The sequence below is a fragment of the Melospiza melodia genome, unplaced genomic scaffold (genome assembly GCF_035770615.1).
Source record: "Melospiza melodia melodia isolate bMelMel2 unplaced genomic scaffold, bMelMel2.pri scaffold_28, whole genome shotgun sequence".
NCBI lineage: Eukaryota > Metazoa > Chordata > Aves > Passeriformes > Passerellidae > Melospiza > Melospiza melodia.
The window spans coordinates 3,903,406-3,917,662 of NW_026948600.1; the positions used below are offsets into that span (position 1 = coordinate 3,903,406).

Genomic DNA, 14,257 nt, shown 5'->3' on the forward strand with positions numbered 1-14,257 from the left:
ACTCCTCGTCTGTTTCTCCTCTTCCTTCCACTTTTCTTTCACTCCTAGACCGGCCCAGGCAATGCTGACACCCAAAAGCAGCCACGCTCTGCCCTGGGCGGGTTCGGAAACAGCATGGCAGTAAAACTGGGGAGTGAAATGGGAGCATTGGGAAAGATCATGAGAGCAGCAGGAAGGAATTGGGAGCGCTTTCCCTGCCAGTCCCGCTTTTACTGGGAGAACTGAGAGGGAACTGGGAGCAAACAGCACTCAGAGGCGGCTGCAGCCGGCGGCTAGTGGGGCCACGATAGAAGGCCTGGTTATGAGAATAAGAGAGCGATCACTTGCTGGGATTGGTGGACGGGAGCAGCGCGGGGTTTGCTCGGTTATGTGAGGGCCGGGAGGGGCCGGAGCAATGGCGGCGGCGGCCGGTGAGAGGGGACAGGGAGCGGGAATGGGGACCGGGAGCGGGAATGGGGACGGCAATGAGGACAGGGAGTGGGTATGGGGACAGGGAAGAGGCATGGGAATGGGGACATGATCGGAAATGGCACGCGGAACTGGAATGGCACAGAGAATGGGGACAGGGACCGGGAATTGGAATATGGGTATGGGACGGGGAATATTGAAATGGAAATATGGGAACAGGAGTGGGACCGTGAATAACAGAAGGGGAACAGAGACTTGGAATATGGGAGACAGATAGGGAATGAGACTGGAATGAGATTCAGGCTGGGATGGCAGCGGAACGGTACCAGGGTGACATGGGAATGGGTGGGTGAGAGGGGGTGACAGCAGGGAGAGGGGGATCCTGAACAGGGACACTGGCAACCAGGACAGAGGGACATGGAGACAGTTCCAGGGCAGGGGGGCCTTGATCAGCTGTGCCACAACTTTCACCAGGGTCCCCAAGCACTTTTGCAGCTACTGGGCCTGTTCTGCCCAAAGCCCTGAGCAACCCCCAAGTCCCTCCCAGGAACGCCCACCTCCCTCAAACCAAACATGCCCCCCGTCCCCTGGCAGATCCCCCCATGTCCCCATCAATGGCTTATTCCAATGTCTTTTTTTTTACCCTAGTTTTGTGTGTTTTGAAGGGACCAACAGAAATGAAAGGAAAATCCAGGCCACGGGGTGCAAGGAAGATGTGAAGCAGCTGGACAGGTGGTTTCTAAAATGGATAACCAGCAACAGGAATGGCCTGGGCTCTGCTTACCGGCGTTTCCTGGGGATTACCCAGGGTGGATCCCTCTGTGGTGGCTGGAGCTGGAGCAGTGCAGGAAGGTCTTCCTGCACTTGGGGCACTCACTGGGCTGCCCTTAGTGCTGGCTCTGTTGGTGTCTGCTCAAGATAGAGCTCTGAGAGAAGCTCTTCCCACACTCAGGACACTCATAAGGCCTCTCCCCACTGTGGATGCGCCGGTGGGTCACGAGGGTGGAGTTGTCCCTGAAGCCCTTCCCGCAGTCAGGGCAGCGAAAGGGCCGCTCCTCCGTGTGAATCCTCTGGTGCCTGACAAGATGAGAGCTGGTCTGAAACCTCTTCCTGCATTTATCACACTCATAGGGCTTGTCCCCAGTGTGGCTCCTCAGGTGGTAGATCAGGTGGGAGCGCTGGCAGAAGCTCTTCCCACACTCCCCACACTCGTAAGACCTCTCGCCAGTGTGGATCCTCTTGTGGACAATCAGGTTCGACTTGTGGGTGAATCTCTTCCCACACTCGGGACACTCATAGGGCCTCTCCTGGGTGTGCATGTGCTGGTGGCTGACAAGGGAGGAGTTGTACTTGAAGCCTTTCCCGCAGTCGGGGCAGAGGAAGGGCCTCTCCTCTGTGTGAGTGCGCTGGTGCCTGAGGAGATCAGAGCTGGTCTGAAACCCCTTTCTGCATTTATCACACTCGTAGGGTTTCTCCCTGGTGTGCCTCCTCATGTGGACAGTCAGGTGGGAGATCCGGCTGAAACTCTTCCCACACTCCTCACACTTGTAACACCTCTCCTCGGTGTGCCTCCTCAGGTGGACAATCAGGCAGGAGATCCAGCTGAAGCTCTTCCCACACTCCTCACACTTGTAAGACCTCTCCTCGGTGTGGCTCCTCAGGTGGACAGTCAAGTTGGATCTCCGGCTGAAGCTCTTCCCACACTCCTCACATATATAGGGCCTCTCCCCCGTGTGGATTTTCATGTGGCAGATCAGGTTGGATTTCTGGCTGAAGCTCTTCCCACATTTCAAGCACTTCTGGGGCTTCTCCTTACCCTGAAGCTGCTCGTAGACCACGAGCTCTGAGCTCCAGGCGCCTCCCCGGTCCAGGGTGGGCCTTTCCCCCTCAGATGCCTGAGATCTGCGTTTGCAGCCCCTCCTTGTGCGGGATCTCTGGGGTTTTTCCTCCCCGTTGGATTCCTGTGCTGTGGAGCTGCTCAAAACAGCCTCTTCCACAAGGTTCTGCTGTGGGGATTTGTCCGCCCTGGTCTCCATTCTCAGCTCCTGGTCTGGGGGAGGATGGGATTTGCCTCCGTGCCACAGGGAAGGACAAGGAGATCCCCCCAGTGCGTCCCCAGCAGGACGGCTTTGGCAGCAGGGTTGTCCTGCAGCCGGGGGCCGTGCTGGGGAGGGAGATGGAGCAGGAGAGAGGGGGAAAGGGGCACTGAATTCCTCCTCACCTGCTTGGGGCTGCTGGGCCATCTTCCTCTTCCTCACGACCTCCTCCTCTTGCATCGGGCCAAGGTTTAGAAACAGGAAATCCTGGTTTGGGGGAAAACAAGGGCTGGGCGCGTTGGGTTTGATGGTCCCGCTGCCTGTCTTGGTGTCTGCTAAGGAAGGCAGAGCCTCCCTTAAAATTGAAAATGTAAACCCCCTCCCTCCAAAGTACTATAATTTTGAAATTAAGGGGCTCTCAGGGAAAGATATGGAAATAGGAATAACAGTTCTTTGCTAGGAAAAATAAAATGAAAAATGTAATAGTAGAAAGAAAACCACTGACAGAGTCAGAATCCAAGCTGACACCCTGTTAGTCAGGGTGTTTGTTGCACTCCAATTAAATGGTGGCTGCAGTCCTCCTGCAGGGACAGATGTGGTTCTGTTGAAGCAGTGGTTCCTGCAGAAGGGTGTAGTTTTCCTCCAAAGGTCCAGTGGTGGTGTAGATAGGTCTGGTCTTCCTCGGCGAATCCAGTGGAGAAGAAAAGCTGCTCCTCTGGGAATCCAGTGGAGAAGAAACGCTGCTCCTCTGGGAATCCAGTGGGAAAAGCCTGACTGTGGTGTTCCAAATCTCTGATTATATCCAGGTGGGAATGCCTGGCTCCTCCCCATGGGTGGAACATCTGCCAATGGGGTGAGGTAATTTTATCAGTCCTGCAGTGAGGCTCAATGGCCCATTAACAGAAGATATCTCCCTGGAGGGCTTGTGGAAGAGATAAAGAAAACTGCCCAATTAACAGAAGATAACTGCCCCACCTCTAACAGATGGCAATAGAATACATACCCACATCTTGCATTTCCAACCTCAGACACTCTCCGTTGCTCTCAGTAGCCCAAAGTGTGATCCCAGTTGCTCCCTTTTAACAGCAGTATGATCCCAGTAACTTCCAATATGATCCAAGTCATCTACCACTATTCCCAGTATGGTCCTAGTATAATCCTAGCTGCTTCCAGTCCATCCCAGTATGGTCCAAGCTGCCTCCAGCTACATCAACACAATCAGTCCCAGTATGATGCCATTTGCTACCAGCGTGCTCCCAGTTGCTCACAGCATCTCCCACTCACTCTCAGAATGATCCCAGTCATTCCCAGTATATCACATTAGCCCCTAACATGGTCTCAATTGGCCCAGCAGGTTCCTACTCACTTCCAAAATGATCCCAGGATGATCCCAGTACAGCCCAGTCCCTCCCAGTGATGCCACTCCTGGCATCCCCCAGCCCTGTCTGTGTTCCCCCCTCCCAGATTGCCTGATAGGAGCCCCAGGGGCTGGAAGGCCTCAACCAACATCCCCAGCAAGCCCCAGTGTGGATGTGCAGCCTCCAGTTTTCCCAGTCTGCCTCTCCTTCTCCCCAGGCAGGGTTCTCCTCCTCCTGCTCCTCCCGGCCCCAGCGGGTGGGAGCAGCTGAGAGCCCCGCACTGCCGAACCCGACCTGTCCCGGCTCCATCCCCGCTCCTGCCGCGGGCTGCGAGGGCTGCAGGACCGGGGCAGGAGGAATGGGATGGTGGAGCAGGGAGGGAGAAGCAGCAGGACAAGGGCTGGAGGGAACAAGAGAAGGAGGAGGAGGAAGAGGTGTGGAGCAGGAAGAGGAGGAGGACGGGTGGGAGGAAGAGCTGGGTGAGAGGAGGAGGAGTGGGAAGTGGAAGCGGGGGGAACACAGGCTCCAGCCCTCGCTTTCTCCGCAGCACTCCCGGACCCTGGGGCATTTCCCCCCCATATCTCAGGTGATCACAGAGGGGGAGCTCAACCAAATATCCTGGGTGCTCCATAGCTGGGTATCTTTTTGGGGATGGGGGGATTTTTGGAGCTCAAAGGACTCCAAAGCTAAGCTGCAAATGCCCATTGGGGAGATTTTGGCGGTGTCCTGGCAGGTTGTTTCTTCGCGGGGGAGGGCAAGAGAGGGGAGAACACTGGGACACCGACGTGTGTAGCCCAGAGAGAGGAGACCGCCAGGATTCAGCCCGGAGAGGGGAACACCCTTGCGAGGGGGAAACCCTGGAGCTCCCCACAGCCTGGAGCAGAGTCAGGGGAAACGGGAGCGCTGAGACACCAAGAGCCCCGGCATTGCTAAGAGGGAGCCCAGAGAGGGGGATCTAGGGAACCCCTGGGGGCTGCAGGGAACCCCCAGCAGCACAGAGAAGGGGGAGCCCCAGAAGCCCAAGGTCAGAAGAGCAGAGAGGGGGGACCCTGGGGATTCCCGTGACAGCCTGGAGAGGGTGTGGACTCCTGGAGAGGAGAATGCTCAATAGATGCAGGACTCCAAGAAGTCCAAAGTGGAGAGACCAGAGAAGGGCAATTCATGGGGAGCTCTTTTTTGGAATAATCATGAGACATTCAAGTCTTGGCAGGCTTAAGGATGGTATTTCTCAGGGTTTTTCCAACTAAAGTTTTTTGGTCTGGAGTTTTTTTTTTGGGCAGGATCTTGGTGGTCTGGAGATTTTTATGGACACAAAATGTCTGGAGACTTCTAGAGATGGGTTGGGGCAGGAGGAATGCCCAACAAAATGCTCTCATACCTTGTTTTTCTCATTTCCAAACCTCAGCCAAGTCTGTTGCCCTGTCTCTGGGAACACCCGCTGGTGTCACCTCGATACATTGTCCCCGCTGCCTGGTGTCGCTCTCTGGTCTGTTCCCTGTGTCATCCCATTCCTAGTGTCCACCATGCCTGGCATCAACCCCTGGTCCATGTCCATCTTGTCTTATGTTGCAATGCGAGATGTAACCAGCAGTATGTATTTTATCACCATCTGTTGAAACCAGGAGGAGCAGTGTTCTTTATCACTTCCATGACACATCCCTCCTAACACCAGGGCAGATATTCTCTATTAATGGGCAAGCTGTTAAAACCAGGTGAGGCAGGTTTATTTTTATCTCTTCCATAACCCATCATCCCTCCAGGGAGATATCTTCTGTTAATGGGCCATTGAGATTCACTGAGTGACTGATAAAATTAATCAACAGTGGGTGTTCCCAGAAATGGAGCTCACAGACTGGGCTAAGGTTTGGAAATGAGAAATCCTATTTCCAAGAGAAAAACAAGGTATGAGAGCATTTTGTTGGGCATTCCTCCTGCCCCAACCCATCTCTAGAAGTCTCCAGACATTTTGTGTCCATAAAAATCTCCAGACCAAAAAACTTTAGTTGGAAAAACCCTGAGAAATACCATCCTTAAGCCTGCCAAGACTTGAATGTCTCATGATTATTCCAAAAAAGAGCTCCCCATGAATTGCCCTTCTCTGGTCTCTCCACTTTGGACTTCTTGGAGTCCTGCATCTATTGAGCGTTCTCCTCTCCAGGAGTCCACACCCTCTCCAGGCTGTCACGGGAATCCCCAGGGTCCCCCCTCTCTGCTCTTCTGACCTTGGGCTTCTGGGGCTCCCCCTTCTCTGTGCTGCTGGGGGTTCCCTGCAGCCCCCAGGGGTTCCCTAGATCCCCCTCTCTGGGCTCCCTCTTAGCAATGCCGGGGCTCTTGGTGTCTCAGCGCTGCCGTTTCCCCTGACTCTGCTCCAGGCTGTGGGGAGCTCCAGGGCTTCCCCCTCGCAAGGGTGTTCCCCTCTCCGGGCTGAATCCTGGCGGTCTCCTCTCTCTGGGCTACACACGTCGGTGTCCCAGTGTTCTCCCCTCTCTTGCCCTCCCCCGCGAAGAAACAACCTGCCAGGACACCGCCAAAATCTCCCCAATGGGCATTTGCAGCTTAGCTTTGGAGTCCTTTGAGCTCCAAAAATCCCCCCATCCCCAAAAAGATACCCAGCTATGGAGCACCCAGGATATTTGGTTGAGCTCCCCCTCTGTGATCACCTGAGATATGGGGGGGAAATGCCCCAGGGTCCGGGAGTGCTGCGGAGAAAGCGAGGGCTGGAGCCTGTGTTCCCCCCGCTTCCACTTCCCACTCCTCCTCCTCTCACCCAGCTCTTCCTCCCACCCGTCCTCCTCCTCTTCCTGCTCCACACCTCTTCCTCCTCCTCCTTCTCTTGTTCCCTCCAGCCCTTGTCCTGCTGCTTCTCCCTCCCTGCTCCACCATCCCATTCCTCCTGCCCCGGTCCTGCAGCCCTCGCAGCCCGCGGCAGGAGCGGGGATGGAGCCGGGACAGGTCGGGTTCGGCAGTGCGGGGCTCTCAGCTGCTCCCACCCGCTGGGGCCGGGAGGAGCAGGAGGAGGAGAACCCTGCCTGGGGAGAAGGAGAGGCAGACTGGGAAAACTGGAGGCTGCACATCCACACTGGGGCTTGCTGGGGATGTTGGTTGAGGCCTTCCAGCCCCTGGGGCTCCTATCAGGCAATCTGGGAGGGGGGAACACAGACAGGGCTGGGGGATGCCAGGAGTGGCATCACTGGGAGGGACTGGGCTGTACTGGGATCATCCTGGGATCATTTTGGAAGTGAGTAGGAACCTGCTGGGCCAATTGAGACCATGTTAGGGGCTAATGTGATATACTGGGAATGACTGGGATCATTCTGAGAGTGAGTGGGAGATGCTGTGAGCAACTGGGAGCACGCTGGTAGCAAATGGCATCATACTGGGACTGATTGTGTTGATGTAGCTGGAGGCAGCTTGGACCATACTGGGATGGACTGGAAGCAGCTAGGATTATACTAGGACCATACTGGGAATAGTGGTAGATGACTTGGATCATATTGGAAGTTACTGGGATCATACTGCTGTTAAAAGGGAGCAACTGGGATCACACTTTGGGCTACTGAGAGCAACGGAGAGTGTCTGAGGTTGGAAATGCAAGATGTGGGTATGTATTCTATTGCCATCTGTTAGAGGTGGGGCAGTTATCTTCTGTTAATTGGGCAGTTTTCTTTATCTCTTCCACAGGCCCTCCATATCTTCTGTTAATGGGCCATTGAGCCTCACTGCAGGACTGATAAAATTACCTCACCCCATTGGTAGATGTTCCACCCATGGGGAGGAGCCAGGCATTCCCACCTGGATATAATCAGAGATTTGGAACACCACAGTCAGGCTTTTCCCACTGGATTCCCAGAGGAGCAGCGTTTCTTCTCCACTGGATTCCCAGAGGAGCAGCTTTTCTTCTCCACTGGATTCGCCGAGGAAGACCAGACCTATCTACACCACCACTGGACCTTTGGAGGAAAACTACACCCTTCTGCAGGAACCACTGCTTCAACAGAACCACATCTGTCCCTGCAGGAGGACTGCAGCCACCATTTAATTGGAGTGCAACAAACACCCTGACTAACAGGGTGTCAGCTTGGATTCTGACTCTGTCAGTGGTTTTCTTTCTACTATTACATTTTTCATTTTATTTTTCCTAGCAAAGAACTGTTATTCCTATTTCCATATCTTTCCCTGAGAGCCCCTTAATTTCAAAATTATAGTACTTTGGAGGGAGGGGGTTTACATTTTCAATTTTAAGGGAGGCTCTGCCTTCCTTAGCAGACACCAAGACAGGCAGCGGGACCATCAAACCCAACGCGCCCAGCCCTTGTTTTCCCCCAAACCAGGATTTCCTGTTTCTAAACCTTGGCCCGATGCAAGAGGAGGAGGTCGTGAGGAAGAGGAAGATGGCCCAGCAGCCCCAAGCAGGTGAGGAGGAATTCAGTGCCCCTTTCCCCCTCTCTCCTGCTCCATCTCCCGCCCCAGCACGGCCCCCGGCTGCAGGACAACCCTGCTGCCAAAGCCGTCCTGCTGGGGACGCACTGGGGGGATCTCCTTGTCCTTCCCTGTGGCACGGAGGCAAATCCCATCCTCCCCCAGACCAGGAGCTGAGAATGGAGACCAGGGCGGACAAATCCCCACAGCAGAACCTTGTGGAAGAGGCTGTTTTGAGCAGCTCCACAGCACAGGAATCCAACGGGGAGGAAAAACCCCAGAGATCCCGCACAAGGAGGGGCTGCAAACTCAGATCTCAGGCATCTGAGGGGGAAAGGCCCACCCTGGACCGGGGAGGCGCCTGGAGCTCAGAGCTCGTGGTCTACGAGCAGCTTCAGGGTAAGGAGAAGCCCCAGAAGTGCTTGAAATGTGGGAAGAGCTTCAGCCAGAAATCCAACCTGATCTGCCACATGAAAATCCACACGGGGGAGAGGCCCTATATATGTGAGGAGTGTGGGAAGAGCTTCAGCCGAAGATCCAACTTGACTGTCCACTTGAGGAGCCACACCGAGGAGAGGTCTTACAAGTGTGAGGAGTGTGGGAAGAGCTTCAGCTGGATCTCCTGCCTGATTGTCCACCTGAGGAGGCACACCGAGGAGAGGTGTTACAAGTGTGAGGAGTGTGGGAAGAGTTTCAGCCGGATCTCCCACCTGACTGTCCACATGAGGAGGCACACCGGGGAGAAACCCTACGAGTGTGATAAATGCAGAAAGGGGTTTCAGACCAGCTCTGATCTCCTCAGGCACCAGCGCACTCACACAGAGGAGAGGCCCTTCCTCTGCCCCGACTGCGGGAAAGGCTTCAAGTACAACTCCTCCCTTGTCAGCCACCAGCACATGCACACCCAGGAGAGGCCCTATGAGTGTCCCGAGTGTGGGAAGAGATTCACCCACAAGTCGAACCTGATTGTCCACAAGAGGATCCACACTGGCGAGAGGTCTTACGAGTGTGGGGAGTGTGGGAAGAGCTTCTGCCAGCGCTCCCACCTGATCTACCACCTGAGGAGCCACACTGGGGACAAGCCCTATGAGTGTGATAAATGCAGGAAGAGGTTTCAGACCAGCTCTCATCTTGTCAGGCACCAGAGGATTCACACGGAGGAGCGGCCCTTTCGCTGCCCTGACTGCGGGAAGGGCTTCAGGGACAACTCCACCCTCGTGACCCACCGGCGCATCCACAGTGGGGAGAGGCCCTATGAGTGTCCTGAGTGTGGGAAGAGCTTCTCTCAGAGCTCTATCTTGAGCAGACACCAACAGAGCCAGCACTAAGGGCAGCCCAGTGAGTGCCCCAAGTGCAGGAAGACCTTCCTGCGCTGCTCCAGCTCCAGCCGCCACAGAGGGATCCACCCTGGGTAATCCCCAGTGAACCCCGGTAAGCAGAGCCCAGGCCATTCCTGTTGCTGGTTATCCATTTTAGAAACCACCTGTCCAGCTGCTTCACATCTTCCTTGCACCCCGTGGCCTGGATTTTCCTTTCATTTCTGTTGGTCCCTTCAAAACACACAAAACTAGGGTAAAAAAAAAGACATTGGAATAAGCCATTGATGGGGACATGGGGGGATCTGCCAGGGGACGGGGGGCATGTTGGGTTTGAGGGAGGTGGGCGTTCCTGGGAGGGACTTGGGGGTTGCTCAGGGCTTTGGGCAGAACAGGCCCAGTAGCTGCAAAAGTGCTTGGGGACCCTGGTGAAAGTTGTGGCACAGCTGATCAAGGCCCCCCTGCCCTGGAACTGTCTCCATGTCCCTCTGTCCTGGTTGCCAGTGTCCCTGTTCAGGATCCCCCTCTCCCTGCTGTCACCCCCTCTCACCCACCCATTCCCATGTCACCCTGGTACCGTTCCGCTGCCATCCCAGCCTGAATCTCATTCCAGTCTCATTCCCTATCTGTCTCCCATATTCCAAGTCTCTGTTCCCCTTCTGTTATTCACGGTCCCACTCCTGTTCCCATATTTCCATTTCAATATTCCCTGTCCCATACCCATATTCCAATTCCCGGTCCCTGTCCCCATTCTCTGTGCCATTCCAGTTCCGCGTGCCATTTCCGATCATGTCCCCATTCCCATGCCTCTTCCCTGTCCCCATACCCACTCCCTGTCTTCATTGCCGTCCCCATTCCCACTCCTGGTCCCCATTCCCGCTCCCTGTCCCCTCTCACCGGCCGCCGCCGCCATTGCTCCGGCCCCTCCCGGCCCTCACATAACCGAGCAAACCCCGCGCTGCTCCCGCCCACCAATCCCAGCAAGTGATCGCTCTCTTATTCTCATAACCAGGCCTTCTATCGTGGCCCCACTAGCCGCCGGCTGCAGCCGCCTCCGAGTGCTGTTTGCTCCCAGTTCCCTCTCAGTTCTCCCAGTAAAAGCGGGACTGGCAGGGAAAGCGCTCCCAATTCCTTCCTGCTGCTCTCATGATCTTTCCCAATGCTCCCATTTCACTCCCCAGTTTTACTGCCATGCTGTTTCCGAACCCGCCCAGGGCAGAGCGTGGCTGCTTTTGGGTGTCAGCATTGCCTGGGCCGGTCTAGGAGTGAAAGAAAAGTGGAAGGAAGAGGAGAAACAGACGAGGAGTAAGTGGAGGAGCAGAAGGAAGAGGAGCAGCACAACCACGTTGGTTTCCCCGCCGCCTTCCCCTGCCGCTCAGGCTGAAGCTCCCCCGACTCCTGCTGCATTGCCCCCTCCAGAAGCCACAGGTGAGTGGGGAGGGGGAGCGTGCACCAGATCCATTGGGGGGTCCCTGGGAGGGTTTTTTCATGGGGCAGGGGATCTTTGACTCTTGCAGGACCTCAAACCTGAACCGTTAATTTCCCGTGGAGGGAACAGCCTCACGTTCGCCTGGTACCGATGGGCACAGGGGTGATCTCGGGCTGGGGGATGCCCAGGAGAGCAGACGGGAGCTCGGGAGCCCTGGAGTGGGGAAGAGCGCAGAGGGGCGATCCCGGAGCTGGGAGACAAACTGGCTGCCTGGAGGGGTGGGGGAGGCTGGGGATGAGCGGGCTCCAGGCCCCTCAAGGCTGAAAGGGGCATTGACTTCTCCAGCTGCACTTGGGCAACAGGACTATCAAACCCAACACGTTCAGCCCTTTGTTTTCCCCCAAACCAGGATTTTCTTTTTCCAAACCTTGGCCCGATGAAGAAGGAGGACGCCCTGAGGAAGAAGATGGCCCAGGAGCCCCAGGCAGGTGAGGAGGAAGTCAGTGCCCCTTTCCCCCTCTCTCCTGCTCCATCTCCCACCCCAGCACGGCCCCCGGCTGCAGGACAACCCTGGTGCCAAAGCCGTCCTGCTGGGGACGCACTGGGAGGATCTCCTTGTCCTTCCCTGTGGCACGGAGGCAAATCCCATCTTCTCCTTGTCCTTCCTTCCCCAGACAAGAAGCTTAGGCCAGAGACCAGGGAGGTCAAATCCCCACAGCAGAACCTTGTAGAAGAGGCTGTTTTGTGCAGCTCCACAGCACAGGAATCAAAGGGGAAAGAAAAGCCCCAGAGATCCCTTACGAGGAGGGGCTGCAAACGCCGATCATGGGGATCTGAGGGGGAAAGGCCCACCCTGGGCCAGGGATGGAGCTGCAGCTCAGAGCTGGGTATCCATGAGCAGCTCCAGGATGGGGAGGAGTCCCACAAGTCCTCAGAATGTGGGAAGACCTTCTCCCTGAGATCCTCCCTGATCTGCCACATGAGAATCCACACAGAAGAACGTCCCGACGAGTGTGATAAATGAAGGAAGAGGTTTCAGATGAGTTCCTGTCTCATCAGGCATCAGCAGAGTCACAAAGGCGAGAGGCCCTTCTGCTGCCACCATTGTGCAAAAGGCTTCAGATACAACTCCGGCCTCATCACTACCTGCGTGCCCACGAGCACGGCCTGGGGATCCTCTGCAGGTAAAATGGGGGGAGAGACCCCTCCCCAAATTAACAAAAATCCTAAAAACCCAAAAAACGGAAATTTGGGGAAAAAACCCGGAGAAAATAAAAAATTCTGAAGAAAAATATCAAAAATGGGGGGGAAACACTCAGGAAAGGGGAGCAGATAGGGGCAGTAAAGGAAGGCGGAGACCCCTCCCCTAATTACCAAAAACCATAAAAATTAGAAAATCCCAAAGAAACTGAAATTTGGGGAAAAAATACCCAAAATCCTGGAGAAAAAAGCATCAAAATTTGGGGGGAAAATACAAAAAAATTCTGGGGAAAAATATCAAAATTTAGGGGGAAAAAAGGGGAGGGGGTGGGGACCCCTCCCCAAATTAACAAAAACCCCAAAAATCAAAAAAATCCCATAAAAAACCCCCAAAATTCAGGGGGAAATCCCGAAATTTGGGGGGTCTTGGGATGGCTTGGGGAGGTTTTGGGTGATTTTGGGTGAATTTTGGGCAATTTCTGGGGGATTTCTGGTGGTTTATTGGGTGGGTTTTGGGGTAGATTTTTGGGAGATTTTCAGGTGATTTTTTGGGCATTTTTGGGGGATTTTTGGGTGATTTTTTTGGGTCATTTTGGGGTGTTTTTTGGGGGAGTTTTGGGTGATTTTGGAGGGAATTTTGGGGAAGGTTTTGAGGGGATTTTGGGGTGATTTTTGGGCTGTTTTGGGTGATTTTGGGGCAGTTTTTTGGGGGATTTTTGGGTTATTTTGTACTATAAATACTGAATTTTCCCAAAATCACCGTTTTTCACCCCAGCCTGTCCTCAGGCTGCCCCAAGGGGCTGCGGGAGTGCCGGGACCCCATGTAGGAGGAGTTTTGGGGGAGTTTTGGGTGATTTTTGGGTGTTTTTTGGGGGTTTTGGGTGAATTTGAACTGAATTTGCCCAAAATTGAGGAAAATTCGGAGATGAGGGAAAATTCGGACAGACTCTCACACTGGCTCAGTGCCTTTCTGTGACCCAAGTATGGGGCTCGGGCTCTTCCTTTTTGCTCTGGGATGCAAAACCTTTTCACTGCTTCCATGTGACTGAACTCTCGAGGTCCCTGATGTGAAATGTTTTAACACAGCTCCTGCTACAGCAGACAAGTTTGGATTTACAAATGTGAAAGGAGAGCTTTTCTTTTGGAATTTAAAACCCGGCCAAGAAGGCTGGAAGGAAAGAAGAAAAGGATTCAAAAACCAGCAGAAATGTACTTTATTTTATGAAATGGGTTGGCCCTGCCCTTTCTCCTATGACCTGAGCAAAGTGAGCAGAAACGTGTGTTTCCCTTGTAGATAAAGTGTCCCTGCTGAAAGAGTTCAGCTACCAATGGAATCACCTGAGTGGCCAAGCCCTGCTGGATGTCACCGAGCGTATCACAGGTTTGGCCTCCCCTTCTGAGCCCAGAGCTCTTCCCAGGGAGCATTTACAGGGAATGCCTGTGAGCAGACAGCAGAGCAGCTCCTCCAAACCAGGAGGTGCTGAGCGTGTCCCTGCTGCCCCATGGCCAAGGCAGGTGGGTTTGGCAGGTTTTCCCTGGCTGCTGCAGGGCTGGGCAGCACCTGAGATGGGGGCAGCGCTCGGCCTGGGGCTGAGCTCTCACTGGGGCATCTCAGAACCACCTCCAGCAAAGGGAGGGCTAAAAATGCCCCAGCTGGCTCCTCTCTGGGGAGCTCAGGGACATCTGTTATCTTTGAGGGGAAGTGGCAAATGCTGTTTCAGGGCATCAATTTGTTTTGTCCTCACAGAATTCTTGTTTGTCTCTTGGAAAGTTTTGAGGCTGAACCGTGCAGAGCCTGGGGGTCACAGCTTAGGCTAGAACTCAACAGAGGTACCAGAGGCACGGGTTCAGTGCAAGGCAGCCTCTGGGGCACAGGGACAGAAGCAGAGTGCTGAGGCTCCCTGCCTGTGCTCTCAGAGGGGCCTTGGACTGAGCCTTTCAGGGTGTGCAAACAGTGTCTGCCTGTGTCAGCGCTGCCCAAAATGATACAAATGCAGCTGATAATTGATTCCTCAGCGGAGCTTGCTATGTCAGCAACAGCCAAGGAATGGAAAAAGGATAATCTCAATATATAATGGAGAAGATTACTGA

General features: G+C 54.6%; 1 protein-coding gene across 1 annotated transcript in view; it reads right to left on the reverse strand.

The window, feature by feature from the left end:
• Positions 1-1,346: 1,346 nt before the first annotated feature.
• LOC134433921 (zinc finger protein 850-like) overlaps positions 1,347-14,257 on the reverse strand; it is a gene marked incomplete at its 3' end in the record, with an annotated part of 63,605 nt that continues 50,694 nt past the window's right edge. The window contains exon 7 of the mRNA XM_063182612.1: positions 1,347-2,219. Coding sequence (XP_063038682.1) covers positions 1,347-2,219 — 873 coding nt within the window. The remainder of the gene's footprint in view (positions 2,220-14,257) is intronic.